This window comes from Dama dama, chromosome 8, assembly GCF_033118175.1.
Source record: "Dama dama isolate Ldn47 chromosome 8, ASM3311817v1, whole genome shotgun sequence".
In the NCBI taxonomy this organism is placed as follows: domain Eukaryota; kingdom Metazoa; phylum Chordata; class Mammalia; order Artiodactyla; family Cervidae; genus Dama; species Dama dama.
Genome location: NC_083688.1, coordinates 28,532,800 through 28,554,049, shown reverse-complemented (window position 1 = coordinate 28,554,049; position 21,250 = coordinate 28,532,800). Strand labels below are relative to the sequence as shown.

Sequence of the window (21,250 nt, the reverse complement as noted above, 5' to 3'; positions counted from 1 at the left end):
GGGGAGTGAGCCCTGAGCTGCTGGCCAGGAGGGTGGGGTTCCACTCAGCCTAAACAAATAATAAAGAGAATCAAAGAGGGTGTTCAGGGTGTGGAGTTTTAAAAAAACACTTAATCTTCTTGGCTGAGTCCAAATGACTCAACCTCTCTGGGCCTCAGTTTCCTTGTTTGTAAGAGGGATTGAACTAGTGACTTCTAAGGTAGGAGTTCTAAATCTGAACATTGTGGTCCATTCCCACCCCCACCCCTATATGCAAAATTGTGTGTACACATACAGCTTTGAGAGGAAGAGCATTTATAGCTCTCCTGTGCTTTTGTAAAGGGTCCATGATTCAGAAAGGTCATGTGCTATGGATCTGAGCAGTGCCTGCCAGACCTGGGGTTGAGCCATCCATCACTAGGAAGCGTTGGGACAAAGCATATTTAGTTATCGTAGAAGATACCAAGCCAGAATGCAAGGGTAGGATATGGATGCTTTGGGCAGAGCCAGATGTTCTCCAAGAACTGACCCCTTAAAGTGAAGAAAACCAGAGCCAAACAGGGGTTTACCTTCTAAACATAAAACTTTATTTCTAGTTACGTTCCTTTGTGGGATATATTTAGGACCACATACTTAATAAAGAAGTCCTAAATATATCCTTGGGCTGATTTGGTTTCCACCCCCACCCCATAGAGTGACCCTTGTCCCCCTTCCCCATTCCAGCTTGAGGCACTTGGTGTCATGAAGAAAGCGGTAGTTGGCTGGAGAGATGGGGCATCTTAAATCTCCTGGCGTGAGTTTACAGACTGAGAAGGGCTTCTCCTTCCTCTCAGGGCCCTCCCCTTAGCAGAAGGGAAGCCCCTTGGGTACCACGTAGGCTTCCATATCTCTCAGACAGGATGGGGGACCCTGCCCACATTCTAGGCTGTCTTCACCCTGGTTACTTCCTGGCCATAGTGATCCTACACACCACGCCATCTCCTGACTTCTGCCCTCACTTTTTGCTCTGAGAAGCCTGAGCACAGGAAGCAAGTGGTCCCACTGACTATAGAGATCTCAGAAGTACCAGAGAAGCCCCAGGCAGCTTCAGAGAACCAGATGACTGCCAGGGGGCCTGCTCTCTACCACACAAGCCCTGAGGAAGCCCTGGACAGATGCTGCTCTCAGTTGGCCTCGGTGCTTGACTTTGCTCACTCTCCTCTTCCTCCCCACCCCTAACCCCGAAGATCATTATATATATGCTATCAAAAGAAGGGGTTGAAGCAGGGAAGACAAACCCCCTCTACCTTCCTGTGTTGAAAGGTGCCAAGGGTTGCCAAAAAAGTACAAGATATGAGTCCAGGAGGCAGGGGACAGCTCTCTGGCTTTGTTGGGATTGAGAGAGGAAAAATGTTCCAGCTGTCAAGCCCAGAAGCCCATGGCAGGAGTGGGAGGGGAAACACCAGGAAGTCCCTTCTCCTTCTCATGTTCCCTTTTAGGCTACAGAACAGGCTGTTTTCACCCCACTCCAACCCCAGTTGTTAAGGCTTTGGTGCCCTGTAGTGGGATGGAGGGAAAACACACATCTTTGGCCCAGCTCTGTCCACTAAGGGCAAGAGTTAGTCCCTAGTTCCTCCAGCCCCATCAGATACCTATACATCCAATGCGAGAGAGGCTGCCCATCCCTGGACAGAAAGAAAAATGGGCGTATTACTTGAGGAGAAGGAAATGGGTGTAGGCCCAGACCAGGGTCACAGGGCCCAGCCCCCTAGGGAAGGGAAAGCCCCGGAAGTGCTCCTTAATCGCGACTCCCCACAAGCTGCAACACAAAGGTGAAGATGTAGACGATATCTGTGTAGATCTGCAGGGCGCCAGTGATGTACTCCTCTGGGCTGATGGTGTGCCTCCGGTTCCCTAGGACCAGCTGTGTGTCGTAGGCCAGGAACTGCAGGGACAAGAAGCCACGCATGAGGATTCAGGAGCTCGGTGGTCCACAGACCTGTCCTGGGAGCCTCAGGGCCATGAGGTGTGCTTAGGGAACACTTTAACAAATAGCAGAAGGCATGGTCTCTGTCTTTAAGCAGTTCACAGTCCAGAAAGGGAGAGGGACACTGGAATAGTGTCATCTCTGGAATACAGCTTGCTGAGTATTCTCATAGCAAGCGATGTGAATTAAAGACAGGAATGCCCAAGAAATCAGTGGAGCCTCCAGACAGTAGGGAAAGGCAGCTGTGGCCCCACTCCCTGCCTCTCAAGCAGCCTACATTCAGCACCCACCCAGTCCCATACCTCCCACTCCCCTTCCTAGAGTGGGCAGGGTCTTACCAAAGTGAAGCAAATGGCCCCCAAAGCAGCATAGACCATGTGCAGCCAGTAAACCTGGGGAGAGAGGACAGGGATGGCATTAGAAAACTTGGCAAAGCCCAGAGTGAGGCAGACCCTCAGGACCATCTTCCCCACTGGGATTCTGGCCAAGTGGGAAGATCCATGAGAGAACTACCTCTCCCTTCCAGATCCTGGGAGAAATTAAGAATGCTAACATGTTTGGCAGAGAAAACAGAGGCCATCATCCAGTCGCTATATGAAATCAATCACAGCATCTTTTACCCAAACCAATTTCCAGTTAGTCAAGGTACAGAGGTGTCCACTCTGCTTCTGGAAGAGTGGTTGAATTATGGCTCTGGGAGGGGCAGGCCCAGCCATGCACTCCTTGAAGAGCCCCATCACCTTTACCCTTAGTCATGTCAGCAGTCACTAGACCATGTTCCTGCAGCCCTGCCTAAAAGGGACACCCCCTAACCACCAGATGAATAGCGGAGTCAGGGAGCACCACAGGGCAGCCTTGTTCAACAGCCCTCCACGGACCTGTCCACAAGGCAGGGCCAGCCATGGTCACATGGGTAGGCTCCTGTCATGTTCACTCTCCTTTTCATGTGCTTCCCCTTCCCACCACAAAGCTTCCTTCAGCCTAGGGCCTCACATGCTGCCCCCTGCTGACTGGAAACAAAGAAGAGATACAGTGGTCCCTAAGGTCCCTTCCAGCTGAGCCCATCTTCTCTGCCCTCTGAATTCCTCTGCCAACCTGCCTCCGAGAGCCTGGTCTCAGCTGTCAGACAGATCACACTGCTGCTTCTCATAGGAATCCCATGATGCTGTCTGGGGCCTCAGGTGCTATGGCTCCCAGACCTGGGTCTCCAATGATACCCCAGTCCAAAGGATGGTGCTTTAGCACAGGTGCCTTGGCTAGCCAGTTGAGAGGTTCTGGTACCCAGAGCCGTCCAGAGGCCCATGGGGCCTGCTGCACCAAGATACACAGAAAGTCTGCCCTGAGCACTGGGTTCACCAACCAGCTCTGCCGGGACACTCACGTATTTGAAGGCCAGCACGATGGCAGTGATGATCCCAGTCACCATCATCACTATTCCCAGGACACAGAAGAGGCCTGTGCACGAGGTAAAGTCCACCTGCCAGGAAGAGAGAGGGAGGCACGTGTCAGACGGGCCACAGCCAGCAGCCCGGCCAGCCAGGCCCTGCCTCCTCCAGGGGGCTCAATGCTGCCTGCTGGGGCACTCAGGACTGACCATGGCATTCTAAGGACAGACACAGGAAGCAGAGTTGTGGATATGGATGTGAAGGGAAGGGGCTTCAGGTCTCTAAGGGAGACCCCTATATAAGGATCTGGGCCCTCTCAGGCCTGCTAAGTGCCAGGCCCAGAAGGTCAGGTCTGTATAAGAAAGGGGGATGGGGTGGCCAGGGAAGGGCCGGCCCTCCAGTGCTCTCACCTTGGTCTGGAAGCAGAAGATGGTGACTGAAATGGACACCACAGCAGTAATGATCACTGCGATGATGACGGCTCTGGTGTTATACACACTGCAGGGAAGGAATTAAGAGAGGCCAGAGGCATAAGCCACGAACAAATGACTTCAAAACTACAGCTTTCTGGAAGTACCATGCCCAGCATGCAGCCATACAGGGGCTGCCAGCCCAGGGGTGCCCCACTCCCCTATAAAACACACCACCGTGTACTGACTGCCGCTGAACGCACCTGGAGATGGTGCCGGTCATGTAGCCCATGGCAAGAGTCTGAGGGAAGAACAGAGACCAGAGTAAGACACTTAATAGAGCCTGTGGGACGTCCCTGGTGGTTCAGTGGTTAAGACTCCAAACTTCCAAGGCAGAGGGTGCTGGTTCGTTCCCTAGTCAGGGAACTAAGATACCACATGCCCCGTGGTGTGGCCAAAAATATATATTTTTTTAAAAAAGAGGGACTTCCCTGGTGGTCTAGCAGCTGGGACTCTACTTCCAATGCAGGGGCCCAGGTTTGATCCCTGGTCAGGGAACTAGATCCTACATGCCGCAATTGAGACTCGGTGCAGCCAAATAAATAAATAAACAATAAAATTAAAATCAATTTTAGAAAAAGAGGGGCATGCAGAGCCCTGGAGGCATGGTGGGGACACTACCAGAGCTGGTGGTACGTGTCACCTAGTTGGAAAGTGGCAGCCACAAGGAAACCGAGGGCAGTCAGGTCAGGGAGAGAGCCAGGGCCATCTTCCCCCACAGGGTCCCATTCCTTCCCTGGGCCCAGCCCTCCCTCACCATCTCCTCCCCCCTCCCCCAGCCCTTTGACTCACAAGGAGGGTCAGCAGGATGATGTTCCATGGGAAACGGCGTCTGGAAGAAACCATGACTTAGTGGCGTGTGGCCAGCCAGGTCTCAGAAGAAGTTCCTGGCTTGTGCACCTCGAGAATGAGGCCTGGACCTGAGGGAGGGGAGGCTGGCCTGGCCCTGGGGACCTGCTCGTGTTCTATGCAGAGACAGCAGGGGCAACAGGACAGACCTGGGCTGTGGAGCCACAGAGAACTGGATTCGTTTGCAGCTCTTTGACTACTTGCGTGACTGTGAGAAAGTCCCGTGGCCTCTCTGAGCCTTGGGTTCTTCCTATTTGTTAAAGGGTTAAAATGCCCCATATCTTGTAGGGTAGTTATAAGAATAACAGCTAGATAGCTAAATAGATCCTGCACACACAAGGCACTTGGCACCCAGCTGAGCGGTAGCCAGTAGCTGCCACCACCATCCTCTTCATCTTCACTGTCATCATCATCACTGCTGGTAAGTCTCCATTCAGATGCTATGAGGGGGCTTCCCAGGTGGGCCAGTGGTGAAGAACCCACCTGCCAAGGCAGGTAGACATAAGAGACTCAGGTTCGATCCCTAGGTGGGGAAGATCCCCTGGAAGAGGGCATGGCAACCCACTCCAGTATTCTTGCCTGGAGAATCCCATGGACAGAGGAGCCTGACAAGCTATAGTCCATGGGGTCGCAAAGAGTCGGACACAACTGAAGCGACATAACACGCGTGCACCACCTTGCCCCCCACCATCCCTTCCCATGGTCTAAGTCTCTGGGACTCACCTGGGTGCCTGGCAGCAGATAAGGGTCAGGTATGTGACCAGGAAGACAGCACTGGGGAGAAAAAGAGAAGTAGTCTCAGGCCCACTATGCCCCTCAGCCCCCTCCCGGCCCAGCCTGGTGGCACTCACCAGGCTGGAGGCCCAGAAAGGCGTCTAGAAGTCTGAGGGGAAGCTGCCCAGCAGGACAGGGTCACCCTGGCCAGGGGCACTGAGGCCATCAGTAACCAGAGGCCTGGCCTGGGAGGTGGGGAGGAGCCGCTAGAGAGAGAGGCGGCGGAGCAGGGGCCTGGCCAGGGCGGGGAGGCCGCAGGGAGAGGCGGCGGAGCGGGGGCCTGTCTCACAGGATGCACGCGGCCGTGGCTCCCCCAGCTCTGCTCTCAGGAGACCCCGACACTGACACTCAGTGGCACACACCACACAGCCCAGCACAGCTGGCAACTGGGCACCCCTCCCTCCAAAAAGATTCTGATCCCTGCTAGTCAGCTGTCACCCCTCCTCTCCTGTCCCCCAAGCAGAGGAGAGCACACACTCACTAGGATGCGTAGTAGATGCCCATGTTTGCCCTCACGAAGTCACCGACCGGCTTCCTGTGGAGCAGAGAAGACACAAGAAGAGTCATGCCAAGGCTGTCCGCCCCTGCCGAGGCCCTACCCGCCCCCCCATCTTCTCTAGTCACCCACAACCAAGCCCCTCATCCTGTCCATGGGTCAAGGACCCACCCCAGCCATGCTCCTAGCAGGGGACCCAGAGCCCAGGACCCCAGAGCCGCCTTCAGCTGTGCAGAGAGGCCCAGAGACTCACACGAAGGTGAAAACAGCAATGATGGCCACCGTGATGAGCAGCTGGATGGAGATGATGGTATAAACCTGGAACACAGACACCGGGGACAGCACGGTCACCACCCTCTGCTCCCGGCCTTCCCCCAGGAAGCAGCCAGCCCCGAGACCAAGGAGCCCAAAAGACCTGGGATTCCCACCCTAGGTCTGCTCCCACCTTCCAGAGGTAGGGAGGGGTTCCTTCTTCATTTTGAAGGATCTACTCTTACTTCCTTTCCGCCTGAGAGCCCGCCCCAGCTGCACTGCAGCCTGCCAGAGGCCAGCGCAGTGAGGAGTCTGGCTCAGATGCTGTGCGCACCGCAGGGCTGACCCCACCCCCGCTGCTCCTGACATCTCCCTCCTGGCCCAACACCTGGCCTTCACTGACACTCACTGCCCTGCCTTGCCACACTCCTGAGTATGGCCTCTGCGCCTGCAGCGGTTCAGCCTGAACGTTGGTCAGGTATCTCTCTACCCTGAGCAGGTGCTGGGGTGAGGTGAGATGGCGGGCAGGGGCCTGTGAGTGCGTGCAATCAATCCTGGCTTCAAATTGCTGCAGTCTAACAGGAGAAAGAAGTTTGCAGAGGGCAGAACACTTCAGCAGGGCTGTTCAAATTGAACTTGCCCCCCAAAGCGAGGGCAAGGAAGAGAGAAGCAAAAGTGGGCAAACATAGCTTAGAGGAGCTGGGGTTCCCTCAGGAGAGTGCAGGGCTAGTGTGGACCAGAGGACCGCCATTCCTGTTGAGGCAGTCCCAGCGCAGGATGGAAAAGAATTTCCAGACACAGAGTATTGCAGAAAGGAGTGAGTTTATTGAGAATGAAGAGCACAGATAAAGTGGGCACTGCAAGCTCAGCGGGCTGACAACTCCTGACAAGCCAGGGAGAGTCGACAGTTTTCATGGATTAATAGCCAATTTTTATAGCCTCAAGACAAAATTCCTGGAAGGTTGGCGTTCGATGACTAGTTGAGGCACTATAGGGTGTTTACTGCAGTGGGCATCTTTGCCTAATTGGGAGTCAGGAAGCTTGTTGGTAATGATCAGGGGGGCTTTTGGCAATGGGGCTCAATTAGTTTTGGAGGTGACCTTGGTTCTGGGCTCCACTTCTGTGGCCTTGGTGCAAAGCCTCCCACCTGTGGCTTGGGGCAGGACTCCACATTTGCCCCTCTTCTTATCAATGGGCCAAATCACGGCCCCAGTGGCCCAGATTCACCTGCCCACCAGCCCATATCTCACCTTTCGGATGAAGGCATGTCGGACTTTCCTGTCATCCCAGTCTCCAGATCCAAAATTGTCACTCACTGCTCTCTCTCCGCCATCATAGCCATGGCCTGGGCCTGGGGACAGATCACATATGACCAACAGGGGACCTGGGACCTGTGGCCTCAATCCCCAAGCCTCTGGAACACTATCTCAACAGTCTCAGGGATCTCCAGCCAAAACTCAGGAACTCCTCTCCCCAGCCAGTTCCTCCGGGTGCCCCCCGAGCGACCTGAGTGGATACCACAGGGAGTGGTGTGTCCCTGGCTGGGAGGGGGCTGAGGTGTGAACACTCCATCAGCATGATTCCACTGAGGAGTGTGAACACCCACTGCTCCTGCTGTCAAGGGAACACCATCTTAAAGAAGCCAGGCAGGTGTGGGTCAGAGGAGCTGGCAGGGTCAGAGCAGGGACTCGGGGATCGAAGGAAGGAAAGGGAGATGGAAACAGTGCATGCGTGCACTGGAGGACAGGTGTGCAGACAGTGGTCTCCATCAGGCGAGCATTAGGGTTCTGGGAAAACAGAAACGTCAGGGCTATCTGTGCACAGGGCAAAGCCTCGTTGTGAACGTGACTGATGTGCCGGCATTCGCACCAGAACACGAACGGCCTTATGAGAGCTGGCTGTGCTCCAGGGTTCCAAAGATGCTGCAGGGGCTCAAAGCCATTCCTCAAATGCCTCCCTGCGAACTGCTTTCAAAATCCAAGGCGAGCCACATAGGAAAATCGCACCACATTCTAATATTGTTTCTGACCAGATTTACCAGCCATGACGTTTATCAAACATCCAAACGAGTTCTGGATGTTTGCAAACCAGATGTTACCTTAAAAAATGAGGATCCATCAGCACTGAGAATATTTAAAAACAAAAACAAAAAAACTGCTTCAGGTTCCAGTGAAAAGTGAAAAGTGTTAGTTGCTCAGTCATGTCCGACTCTTTGCGACCCCATGGACTGTAGCCTGACAGGCTCCTCTGTCCATGGCATTCTCCAGGCAAGAATAGTGGAGTGGGTTGCCGTTTCCTTCTTAGCGGCAGTTCCTGAAGAAGAGAGGGCCGTGGGTGGGTGGCAACTGCCTAGCAGGAAAACAGAAGTGGCCTCCTGAAGTAATTCCTTCACCAGCCACTTTCTCATCTGATGTGTAAGTTCTGGTGTGTGTCTTACAGACTCAGTCTTCTCGCTGAATAAAGGGGCTGGCAGGTGGCCCGGGGGTGGGGGGTGGGGGGCGGCTAGGAGCTGAAGGAAAAAGCAGAGAGGTAACAGAGATGGGGAAACAGAAGGAGAGAGCTAGAGAGAAGATGAAAAAGGAGATGAAGGAAGTTAAGAAGGAAAGAAAGGAAGTGGCCTCATCAGTGTTGCCTCTTCCCACCCACCCTCAGCTGCCCTGCAGGGACTTACCATAGTTCATGGCCGTCGGGTGGACCGGGGGCATAGGCTGTGGGTAGCCAGCAGGGTGACCGTAGCCAGGCTGTGGGTAGGCAGGGTATCCCCCGGGCACAACAGATGGCTGCCCATAGCCCCCTGGGGGCAGAGAACCAGGGTACAGGGGGCTGCGGTCCTCATATGGAGGAGGGGCACTGGGATGGGACATGATAGCTCAAAGGCTGAGGGGAGACCCCAGCTGCTGAGACCTGAAGCAGAGATGAGAAAAGCAGTCATGAGTGCATAGGCCCAGCTCACTGAGCCCCAGTCCACGCTGCCTCTGCAGAGAGGACACCTTCAGTCTCTCCCCGCAGGCCACTGTTCCCACCCCCACAGTCCCGCCCACCCCACCAGCTCAGCCCCTGCCCCTCTGCCCTCACACCAGCCCCTCCTCACTGTGCAGTTTCCTGCCCTTGGAAAGCAGCGGGTGGGGATTTAGCTCAGGAGCCGCGGAGGGGCAGTCACATGGGTGGTATGAGAGCAGGGGGTTCTCTTAAGTGATCACTTCCAGTGACCAGGAAAGGAGCCCGATGACCCCAGCAAAGCCACTGGCGGGTCACAGAGCCAGCCGAGACCCACTGAAGGGAGCAGCCCAGCCCCCACAGCAGCTGGCAGCAGCTCCAGGCCTGAAAGGCAGAGCTGGGGAGGAGCCAAGGCCCCAAGTGGAAGACAACAAGCCAGTCCCAGGGCTGGAGCTGCCAGGCCCAGAGGAGGAGGGCATGGGGCTGTGGAAGGTGTCAGGCTGAGTCAGGGGCCGCCAGAGAGGCCTGAGCATGTGGGTACATGGGCTGACCCCTGGGGGCTGGGAGGCTGCACAGAAAAGCAGGTTGGAGACAGGACTTTCTGGTTCCTTCAAATTACAGCCGAGGAGGCGCTTCAGGCATGTGACAGCCTGTGGCTGCCACCAGTCGCTTCAGGGCCGTGCCAGGGAGCAGAATGCCAGGGAGTTCAGGGCCCTCAAACCCCCGGGGAGGGGAAAACGCCAGGCCCTGGCGGCCCTGGGATTCCTGCCTGTTTGCTCCCAGGGTTGGCGGCTGAGAAAGGTTAAAACGCTAAGGAGTTTTGCCAGAGCCAGCCAGTGCCCTCTCTGAGGCAGGAGAGCCCCACGGCTGGGGAAGGGCAGAGGAAAGAGGGGAAGGGAACCCCAGAAACATCCCGAAGGGACCCCCAGGCTGTACGGCCCCAAGTGCTCAGTTCCACTGGGGGACTCAGGCCCAGAGCAATAAAGTGACTCCCAAGATCACAAAACTAGCACATTTAATAGTACAAGAGCCAAGGTCTTCCGGGTCCTGGGTGAAAGTGAAAGTGTTAGCTGCTTAGTCATGTCCGACTATTTGCGACCCCATGGACTGTAACCCGCCAGGCTCCTCTGTCCATGGGATTCTCCAGGCAAGTATACTGGAGTGGGTAGCCATTTCCTTCTCCAGGGGATCTTCCCGATCCAGGAATTGAACCAGGGTCTCTCACGTTGCAGGCAGATTCTCTTTTTTTGCAGGCAGAGTCTACCATCTGAGCCACCAGGGAAGTCTAGGTGTGCTCTATATTATGCTGTGTTCTTTATGCCTCTTATGCCAGATAAATGTCCTCTGGACCTGGTGTCCCCCTCTGAGGTGACAGAGATGGGGGCTTGGGAAAAGTTGAGGAGGAGGTCCCTGGAAGGGTCCGAGCCCTGACAGAGTCTGGGCCCCTTCAGAGGGCCACAGCCGCCCCCTAGACCATCTCTCAAGGGCACACCTTCCTTCAGGTCCCCACAGGGAGGATACATGCCCAGGTCAAGGTCAGCAGACATCCCCAGAGGCTCTGCCAGAAGGGCAGAACAGACCCCTCTTTTTAGGGCCCCCTGGCCAGTTCAGGGAGCAGATAAAGGACTATCCTAACTAACTCTTCTGTCTCGACTGGGATAACACAGAGGGGAAGGTGGCAGGGAGGGGAGGAGGAGGGCTCACATGACAGGCCAAGTCTCTAAATGAGTTATTTTGAGGAAAGCCGTTCTCCATCTTCCCAGAACAAACGGACCAGACAGCAAGAGTGCGTCAGGTCAGAAATAAGGACAGTGAGGGTGTGACAGCAAACCATGGGCCATAGTGAAGGCCCCACAGGTTGGGGTAGGGCGCTCTGAGCAAATGGAGCGGAGGGAAACAGGGAGACCCAGCACTGAGTGGTGTGAGTTCAAGAAACAGAGCGAGTAACTGTTTTTTAAAACATTTGTGGTTTATGTCAGGGTAGCATAAACAGTTATAATATGCATATCTGCTTAACAGACTTTCTTAAAAAAGGAAGGAAGAGAAACTGCACCCTCCTGCCCTGAAGCAAGAGTCTCCTCCCCCTACCACCCCGTCTCCCCAAACACCCCTTTAACTCCACCAGGAAGACAGCGCCCCATCTGCAGGAAGCGGGAAGGGCAGGCCACCCGCGGAGCAGGGTTATCTGTCATTACTGCCCCAGGCCCCGCAGACAACAGGCTCAACACAGCCCATGAGACACTGGCAGGGAGGACCCTGTGGTCGGAGGCCCCAGCTGGCCGCCTGATCTTGATGTCACCATGACCTGGTCCTGTCAGCAACTCAGGGTGCCCCTCAGTGAAATGGAGTGAGAGGCCCAGATGATCCCTCAGCTCATGTCCAGCTCTAACAGACTCTGGGCCTGGGACTTATCTGAGGAGCCCAGTTATGTGGGGCCTGCCCTTTGCCCGATCAGCCAGCTGCCCCACCCCCTCAAGCCAAGCCAGACAAACAGGTCCCTCCCCAAACCGGCGGGTAAATCAGGGAGCGCGAGGCCGGCCTTGGATAGGCCCCCAGGACTCCACGGTTCAGGCCTGGCACAGCGGGCCGCTGACTCGTTGAGATGCCCTCTGCCCTCCCTCGCCCCTCCCTGTGATGCTTCTGGTTTCAGAGGAACCAGACCTGCGGGGAGCGCAGCAGCTCACAGTCCAGTTCTCTGGGGGCTCGGCCACCAGCTCATGCTCACCAGAGACCAGCACTAGCCAGTTTACCTCACTGTGTCTCAGTTTTTCCACCTGGAAAATAGATTTAACACTATAACAGTACCCTCCACAGAGTTGTTATAACAATTAAATGAGAAAATATGTGTAGAGTACTTAAAATGGTACCTGAACACTACCTGTAGTTGTTATTTCATTAAATCCTTATGATTCCCCAATAGGGTGGATATATTATTATTCCTATTTACAAATAAAGAAATAGAAGCTTAGAAGAATTAAGTCACTTGTCCAAGGTGACTTAGCTAGGGGGTGATAAAGGCCAGACTCAGCTCCCAAAGACTCCAGAGCTCTTAACCTCTCTGCTTTCATCCTCATCACCCTTTCGATCCACTCGTCACTTCTCAGCTTCCCATCTCAGCCCCTCTACTGACAAAAGAGGGCTCACAGCAAGTGCACACTGAACCATTCAGCCCCTTCCATCAGCCCCATGGTTCCCAAACTCTGTGCAGCCACCAGGAGAAGAGGGTGGTCAGAGACAGAGATTCTTAAAATGTCAGCACTGAAAGGAAACTTGCTGACCTAGGGCAGGCTGACCCCTCCCTTTAGCAGCCAGTCCACCGCGGTTCGGGGCAGGGAAGGGGGGAGTATGGAGGGACCTGTCCCTGGCCACAAAGCAGGGGCCAGGACCCAGGACTACATCCCAGCTCTCTGGTGTAGAGGCCTATGCGCAGGAGACAGAGAGAGTGTTCAGGCCAGTCAGGGGAGTGGCTAGGCATAGTCACACCCCCTGTGAGCAGGACCAGATGGGCAGGAACCTCGGACCCCAGGGCCGCCAGCATGGGCAGCTTCTGAGCCTGCTCCCTGGCCACGGCCTGACCTACATGAGGCTCTGACCACTTCCCCATCATCAAGGCCTCAGCTAGGGATGAGGTTTGGGGCTGGCAGGTGACCAGGAGTAGGGAAAGGGGGAAGCTGTCAGAGTTTACTTTCATGACTATGACTAAAGGCAGGAGCAGCAGGAGAAAGTGGAATCCAAAGGGAAGGGGAGGAAGAAGTGGGAAAAGATACAGAGATAGAGTGCAGATACTTAATGCCCACAGACTAGACACCAGGAATCAGGTCATTTGAATTCCACTGGTAGCTAACGGAGGGGCTTGGTCTCCAGGGGCTAAAACAGACCTTCCAGGCGCCCCATCAGAAGCCTGAATTTTCCTAAAACACAGTAGGCATTCGGTTTCTACTGAATACACTCCCACAACAGGAAGCAAGATTGTTTTGTGGCAAAGAGCTTGAATCATTACAACATGCTTCCTCATGATGTGTTTTATCAAGGCATTCAGGCTCCACAGCACTCTTGTCAAGTTAGAGCTAAGCTTGCTCCCCATTCTTGTGATCCCCATTCTCATGACCCATCGGGAAGGAGCCAGAACCTCTCCTTTCTCCTACACGCTCCCCAGACCCAGCCATCAGAAGTGGGAGGACCCAAACACAGGACTTGTTGGCTATCAGGTTTTCAGAGGCAGCCTCGGGGAAGCCAGCTCCTTCCCTGGTGCTGTCTCAGTGTGGCCAGTGTGCGCCCTGCCAGCTGGGGCCCAGGTTCAGGCTCCCTGGGAGGAGGGCATCTGAAGGGTTAAGGCTCTGGAATCTGCTGAGAGGAGGCTGGATCTACTGGGTTTACAGCAAAAGGGTGTGTGCTGGAGGGAGGGGTGGAAAGGAGCAGCTGACTGGTCCAGGCAACCCGTGCTGCTCTCTGCCAGGAACGGGTGCCCAGGGCCAGAGTGGAAAGAATAGCTCAGGGTGAGTATCTCAGGAAACCCCACCCAGCAGCAAAGCCCCTGGCCCGCTGTGACCAGGTCTCTCGTGACAGCCTCCTCTCCCTTTCCCTACCCCAACACCCCCCAGCTCTCCACTCCCCTCCAAGAAAACCCTTGGCCAGGAGGGCAGAGGAGTAAAAAGGATCCACCCAGGAGTGGCTGGGCTCACCACCAGGTCTGACGCACACAGACCAAGGGCCCAGAATCAACGTATCCTTCTGTCCGCCTGGCCTCTGGGGTCAACAGGATGAAACCAAGAGGATCTGAAAACTGAAAACGTCAAAGCTGGAACAAACTTTAGAAATCCTCTGGTCATTTGACAAACCAGGAAATCCCAGAACCGAGGAAGTTCCTGTCCAGGCAGTGACAGGCCCTCTTGGTCATGGGTTTGGAGCGTTCATTCCCAGCCCTGCCCACTGTCTGAGAACTCTGAGAGACAGACGCCAGCGCACACACCCCGGAGGCGGAGCCACAACCAGCCCCCTCCCCCAGTTCTCCTGGCCCTCCTGGCTCAGAAACAGATAAGGCTGCCAACTCAAGACCTCCCTCCCATCCCTGGTCTCCAACCAATCCGAAACTGAGAAGGTGGCTCTAGTCTCCCGGGAAGGGGAAGCCATGGGAAGACCCAGGCACCCAGTACTCCCATCACCCTTCAGCATCATGAATGTGGGTGATTTCCGAGACCCCAGTCAACCCAGAACAGCTAGGACGTCCAGATAAGGAAAGCAAGCAGCACTAACCGGGCCGGATGCAGCTTCAGAAACACAGCCCCATCCACCTCCTTCTTTGTGTTTCATCTTCTCCTGCCTTTTCAGTTCAGTTCAGTTTCAACTCCCAAATGAGGCAGGGAGAGGCAGACAGATAATTAACAACCCCTAGTGGAGAAGGGAGATATACCCCACTCTTGCAGTGGGCAGGGAAGGAAGAGAACCACTTAGAGCAGCAAGTACTGTCTGACTACTGGGTACCAAGGACGTCTGCTCCTCACAAGGGCCCCATGAAGTGCAATCCTTATCCCCACCCTACAAATGAGAAAACAAATTCGACAGAAGTTGATCCAAGATCCTGGAGCAGGCAAACAGCAGAGAAAGGTTTGAACCCAGATCTGAAGTCTGACTTAAGGTACCATTTGCTTTTACACCTGCCTGGAGGCAAAGTCCCTGAGGCCGCCACCAGAACAAGCCACAGAACAAGCCAACACCACCACCTGGGCGGACTGAGGACGTAAAGACCTTTCTCTCGTTGATACCAATTCCTTTCCCATTGTCGAAAGTCAGTCCTTGTCAGAGCCCTGGCTTACAACACAGGGAGCTGAGTTCTTGTCCTGGTTCTCGTCCTAACTCCACTGTGGGAGTCGGGATGGGTCTTTTCACATCTCTGGACTCAGTTTCCTCATCCATAAAACAAGTGTCATGTCCGACTCTTTGAGACCCCATGGACTGTAGCCTGCCAGGCTCCTCTGTCCATGGGATTTTCCAGGCAAGAATACTGGGAGTGGGTTGCCATTCCCTTCTCCAGTGGATCTTCCTGACCCAGGGATCAAACCTGGGTCTCCTGCATTGCAGGAGGATTCTTTACCATCACCAAATGATCAAAGTCCATTCAGACTCTGAGAATGTCTGCTTTTGAATGAACAGCTAAGAGACCAGAGCAGAAACCTTCAGGGCAGAATGTCTTGCTTCCTAAAGAGTCTCTGCCAGATTCAGCCTCATCCTCATCCGGTCTGGAGGAGGCTGAGGCACAGGGTCTGACCTGGGTGTGGGAGTGGCCACAACTCCCTCTCCTACCTCTCTGGACTCTAGAAAGCTAGAATCATCCAGCCAGGTATTTCCCAGGCTGCTCTAAAGAACACGAGGAGATGTTCTCCGCCTCCCAGGAGATGGTCATGGATGAGCTCAGAAACAGAGAATCCATATCCCCTTTTGGAAATTCGTTAGACACCATGGCATAGGAAGCTTCCAAGTTCTGCAGTGAGCAAAGCTATTCAACTTTGTTTCCTTCCAACTTTCTTAAGCCTGAAACATTTTTATACAGGCACACCTAGTTGCCATCCTGTGGGCTGCTGACCATGCCACCTCTGTTTTACAGATAGCCCTGGGAATGATTCATGTCCTAACTCATCATCTTGTTAAACCCCTGTCCTTAGCCAGCCCCTTGGAACAGCCACACTCAGTACCAGGTGTGCCCCCTCACTTGTAGGGCCAACTCAATGCCCTGATCCTCTGTGAGGGTTCTTCCTCTCTGCCACCCCCACACAGCTGCTCTAAACTCCAAAGTGGAACTCACTGCAAAGGGCTGGGGGCATCTCCAAGCAGCATAGAGCCAGGAGGCTGCCATTCCTAACATCACCTTCATGTAATAGGAAAAAACACCAATTATTATATATATAAACGGGCTTCCCTGATAGCTCAGCTGGTAAAGAATCCGCCTGCAGTGTAGGAGATCTGGGTTTGATCCCTGGGTTGGGAAGATCCTCTGGAGAAGGGAACGGCTGCCCACTACAGTATTCTGGCCTGGAGAATTCCATGGACAGAGGAGCCTGGTGGGCCACAGTCAATGGGGTCGCAAAGAGTCAGACACAACTGAGTGACCATCACTGTCACTTTCACACATATAAGAACAAGGACTTACATATATATATATATATATATATATATATATATATTGGTCATCCTCCTCCCTGACCAGTATACTGACTATCCTCCAGGTACCCAGCACTGTGGCCTGTGGACTTCTGGGTATCATTTCTACTTTAATTTGAGCCAGGTTTGGGCCCAGATCCCCAGAATCTTAGGGGTGGAAGAGTCCGTCAGGGCCTTCCCTTCCTCTGCATTCCCAACAGAATACTCCAGAAAGCCCACATGAGGATTAGCCATATGGTTAGCAGAGACCTTCTCTCCCAGTTGCTATACAAGTTTCTACTCCCGGCGCGGCTTTCTAAAGACACACAGTATGAGGCCTTTCCCTGGGGCTTCTGCTCTTTCTCAAGGGTCCAGCGTGACAAGTTTGGGGGATGTAAATGCTCTTTAGCGGAGCCATTCCCATGGGAGGAGGCAGAGCTGAGGTGGCTATTACCCCAGCTCATGACGTGAGGTTCTCCCCACACTGGAGGTGTACCCCATCATTACCTCTCTGACGTGCCCACTTTTACAGGTGAGGCCCTGAGCTCAGGGCACAAGAAGAGAGGAAGTCAGGGCCCCTGACCCCTTGTGTGGTCCCACCACTTTTTAAGTTAGAAACCGGGTCTCTGGGGCCTCATGGAGAGACAGAGCAGGCAGGTGAGGAGGAAGTATGGCTGCCCCCTTGCCCCACACAAAGCAGCCCCAAGGGCTCCTGGCTCCTCCTGCCACCACTGGCCTAGCCAGAGGCGCCAGCTTTGAAACCAAAGCTCACCAGTGAGATGAATATTTCAGAGCCCCAGAGAACTGGACACCCGAGGGACCTTCCGTGACATCTGGCTCTGACCCTAGTTCCCAGGCCTACCCCCACCTCCCCCGATCCCATGACCAGGTTCCTCAGGGCAATCCCAACCCCAGAGGCCACCATGGAGTCAGAGGGGATGGTGACCCCTGGGGAAGACAACAGCTAGAGCAAAACCCACAAGATCAGGGCCAAGCCTCCGAACAGCCTGCCTCCACTTCCCTCCTGTTGTCTCCACGGTTCTCCCGGCTCCCATTTTCCTGCTTGGTTTTCACTCCCACCCAAAGAGGCCACAAGGAAGAGAGTACTTCCCAGTACTTTTCAGAACCCAGCCTGAGGGAAGTGGCTAGACCAGTGTAGGGGAGAGGGGACTGAGGCAAAGGCCTGGTGACAGAGGTGACAAGTTCCCCACACCAAGGATGTGAGCTGCTCGGGGCTTCCCACCGGCTCTCTCCCTCACTCAAATACTCGGTCACCTGTCTACACCCAAGCTGGCACCAGGGCGTCAGAGGCGGCCGAGGCCAGGCCCGGGCCGCCTCCCCTCCCCCTCCCACCAGCTGAAGGCCCCTGACACCCTTTATCCCACGCACAGCTGGCCACCCTGGGGCTGGCCCTGTGGACACGCCCGGCGACAGATCCGCGATAGGAAGCAGGGACCCGGGACACCCTCAGACCCCGGTCTGATCGCCCGCGCCCACAACCCCGCGGCTGGGCTCCCAAAGCTAAACAGGCGCCACTCGCCCGCCCGGGGCGCGCAGAGAAAGAGAAACTCAAAAGTGAGGGCGACAGAGCCCCATTCCGGCCCGCCACGCACTCCGAGAAAGTTTGGGGCGCCGCCTAGTCCCGGTCCGGTCCCCGCCGGCCCGCCGGCCCCGGGGCCCCTGGCTTGCCTGGCGCTCCGGACGGTGCGTCGCCGGCCTCCTGGTGTCGCGAATCCTGCACTGCCCGCGCCGGCCTGGGCAGGGCTGGGTCTCCGCGCCCCGCCCCGTCGCGCCGGCCCCCGCGACGCGCTGGGGTCCGCCCCGGTCCCGCCCGCATCCGCCTGTTGCCGCTCCTCCCAAGTCCGCCAGGACTTACCAGGATTTTCCGATTTTAAAGCAGTACGTAGTCATTGTTGGAAACTCAAAATACAAAACTACAGGGAGAGATCACGTCTTTCCACTCCTCCCGACTCCCAGCGGCCAGCGCTTGCTGGTGATGCTTCTTTGCCTATCTATCTACATATTTTACTTGTTTTTTTGCGCGGTGTTTTGCATCAGTTTCCTACTTTAAAGGACATTTAAAAAATGCTGTTTCCCATTTTTCTCATTATTAGACAAAAACCAATGATGATCATCTTTGACAATTATGCTTTTAAGCCAGGTGCACTTTTCCAGTTTAAAACTTAAAATTTGCAAATGTAAAAAGAAAGTGAAAGTGTTAGTCGCTCAGTCTTGTCCGACTCTTTTCGAAGCCATGGACTGTAACCCACCAGGCTTCTCTGTCCCTGGAGTTCTCCAGGCAAGAATACTGGAGTGGGTAGCCATTCCCTTCTCCAGGGGATCTTCCCGACCCAGGGATTGAACCCAGGTCTCCCTTATTGCAGGCAGATTCTTTACAAGGAATGTAGCGATAGATGGAACTTAGAATTCCCTGAGAATAAGACATTTCCTGCCTGAAGTTACTTCGACCAGCAAAGTAGGTGTTTTAGAGTCAGAGATCCTGTAGAGAACTAAGTGCAGAACGTTGGGTTTGAGGCTTTCCACCAGTAGCCTGAACCCTCGAAGCCACTAATGGTAGAATGTGCTAGTCTTCCATTTTAGAGACAAGGAAATAGGTTCTGGGAAGTTTCATAATATTAGCAGAGATTACATAGTTCCAAAGTCCATGTTTTTGCCTTTTTTTTTTTTTCCATTAGGCCAAGACTGCTGGTAGAATGACTTATTTAAGGTGTTTATCTCAAGCTAGTAGCTGTAGGTTGACACTGCCACTGAATGTCATTCAGAGCATGTTGACACAGTTCCTTTCTGAATGGAGGTGGGATGACTTGACAAAACACAGAACACAGTTAGACAGTCAGGACAACCTGAGCACCTCCTGATTCCAAACCCAACAGGAAGCACTTTATGATCTCCAGGGCCTGTCCTCCTCTTTCACAGAGTGAGGCTTAAGAAACAAGAGCCCAAGGACTTATCTAGAAGCTCATCTGCATACTAAGCGTTAGTGAAAGCAATGTTTTTATTACTAGAAAGCATAATAAGGTTACCACTTGGACTGTATTTTAGACCAATTAAAGATGGTTTTTGTTTTTGTTTTTAAAGATGTTTTTAAAATCACCCCCTCCGCACACACACTATGTGTGTTTATTTGTATATAACTTAAATAGAAGGTTATTTAGGATGGTAGACATTATGGAGGGCTAACTCCCCCAGCCACCTTCAGTGTAAGTTCCATGTGAGATCAAAGAGCTCACTTGAGGAAAGTGAAAATGTTAGTCGCTCAGTCTTGTCCAACTCTTTGCCACCCCATGGACTGTAACCTGCCAGGCTGCTCTGTTCATGGGATTCTCCAGGTAAGACTACTGGAGTGGGTAGCCATTCCCTTCTCCAAGGAATCTTCCTGACCCAGGTATCAAACCCAGGTCTGCCACATTATGGGCACATCCTTCACCATCTGAGCCACAAGGGAAGCCCTAGACATAAGGATAGGGCTTCCCTGATGCCTCAGTGGTAAAGAATCCATCCACCTGCCAGTGCAGGAGACACTGGTTCAATCCCTGGTCCAGGAAGATTCCACATGCCTCAGAGCAACTAAGTCCATACATCGTAACCGCTGAGCCTGTGCTCTTGAGCCCGGGAGCTGCCACTACTGAAATCATGAGGAAGTCCTCTCCCAAAGCATGGGCACAGGAACAAGAACGCACTGGGGAAAGGACAATTTGGGGCAGTATCAATTTTTCCCTGGATCACAGAGTCCTTGTGAGCTACAAAACCCTGCAGCATGTGGCTGGGTCTCCTGACATTGTTTCATGCTCTCTGCACTTGGCCCCTTTTGCCAGAAAGTACCCTTCACTTTCTGAAACTGCCTGGATTATTTCAAGGGAGTTCATTTTCCATCTAGCAATCACATTTGCCCCCTGAAAAAGTGGACAGTAGGGATGCACACAGACAAGCCCCACACAAGCCTTACTGAAGGTTCTTTCTCCTGTTGACTAAAAACGATGCACAAGGTGAGAGTGGCAAGTTAAGTTTTATTTGGTGCAAAATGAGGACTGCTGCCTGGAAGAGAGCACCTCAGATAGCTCAGATATACTGCTCCAAAGAGGCAGCACGGAGCTTAGTTGCTCAGTCGTGTCCACCTCTTTGCAACTCCACGGACTGTGGCCCACCGGGCTCCTCTGTCCATGGGATTGTCCAGGCAAGAATACTGGAGTAGGTCACTATGCCCTTCTCCAGGGGATCCTCCCAACCCAGGGATTGAACCTGTGTCTCCTGCTTGGCAGGCAGATCCTTTACCACTGAACCACCTGGGAAGCCCAGCAAATTCTCTTGGCAGGTGCCAATTTGTAGTTGACAATCCTAAGCCCATTTATGTATTGTTGGCTGTGCTGGGTCTCCGTTGCTACGAGGGCTTTCTCTATTGCAGCAGCTTCTCTTGTGAAGCACAGGCTCCAGGGCGTACAGCTCAATAGTTACTGCACACAGGCTTAGTTGCCTCAAGGCATATGGGGGGATCTTTCTGTAACAGGAATGGGATCCATGCACCCCGCATTGGCAGGTGGATTCCTAACCACTGGACCACCAGGCTTCCCAAGTGGCGCAATAGTAAAGAGTCTGCTTGCCAGTGCAGGAGACTCCAGAGACTCTGGTTTGATCCCTGGGTCAGGAAGATCCCCTGGAGCAGGAAATGGTAACCCACTCCAGTATTTTTTAAAATTTTTATTTATTTTATTATTATTTTTTTGGCTGCACTGGGTCTTTGTTGCAGTGCCTGGGCTTTCTCTACTTGCAGCAAGTGTGAGCGGGGGCCACTGTTTGTTGTGGTGTGTAGACATCTGACTGTGGTGGCTTCTCGTTGCAGAGCACAGGCTCTAGGCACGAGGGTTCAGTAGTCCTGGCGAAGGAACTTAGTTGCTCTGGGGCGTGTGGAATCTTCCCAGTCCAATGATCAAACCCATGTCCCCTACACTGGCAGGCAGATTCTTACCCACTCTGCCACCAGGGAAGTCCC

The 21,250-nt window shown here is 53.9% G+C and overlaps 1 protein-coding gene across 1 annotated transcript; it reads right to left on the bottom strand.

Annotated features, from left to right (window-relative positions):
- Positions 1 to 543: 543 nt before the first annotated feature.
- Positions 544 to 18,048, bottom strand: TMBIM1 (transmembrane BAX inhibitor motif containing 1). Its single transcript, XM_061148765.1, has 12 exons — positions 17,932 to 18,048; positions 8,843 to 9,075; positions 7,422 to 7,522; positions 6,173 to 6,237; positions 5,905 to 5,958; positions 5,373 to 5,423; positions 4,593 to 4,632; positions 4,004 to 4,041; positions 3,741 to 3,828; positions 3,327 to 3,422; positions 2,284 to 2,337; positions 544 to 1,903 (listed from the first exon to the last, which is right to left on the bottom strand). Exons 2-12 carry the CDS (start codon positions 9,033 to 9,035, stop codon positions 1,757 to 1,759), a joined length of 927 nt encoding a protein of 308 aa, XP_061004748.1. The 5' UTR covers positions 9,036 to 9,075; positions 17,932 to 18,048; the 3' UTR covers positions 544 to 1,756.
- Between the last annotated feature and the right edge of the window lie 3,202 nt (positions 18,049 to 21,250).

Excerpts from the sequence above, each read along its gene's own strand:
- TMBIM1 (XM_061148765.1), bottom strand. The coding sequence starts at position 9,035 with ATGTCCCATCCCAGTGCCCCTCCTCCATATGAGGACCGCAGCCCCCTG. Across the intron at positions 5,424-5,904 it reads GGCATCTACTACGCATCCTA|TGCTGTCTTCCTGGTCACAT; the intron begins GTGAGTGTGTGC and ends TTTTCTCCCCAG. Across the intron at positions 3,829-4,003 it reads ATGACCGGCACCATCTCCAG|TGTGTATAACACCAGAGCCG; the intron begins GTGCGTTCAGCG and ends CCTTCCCTGCAG.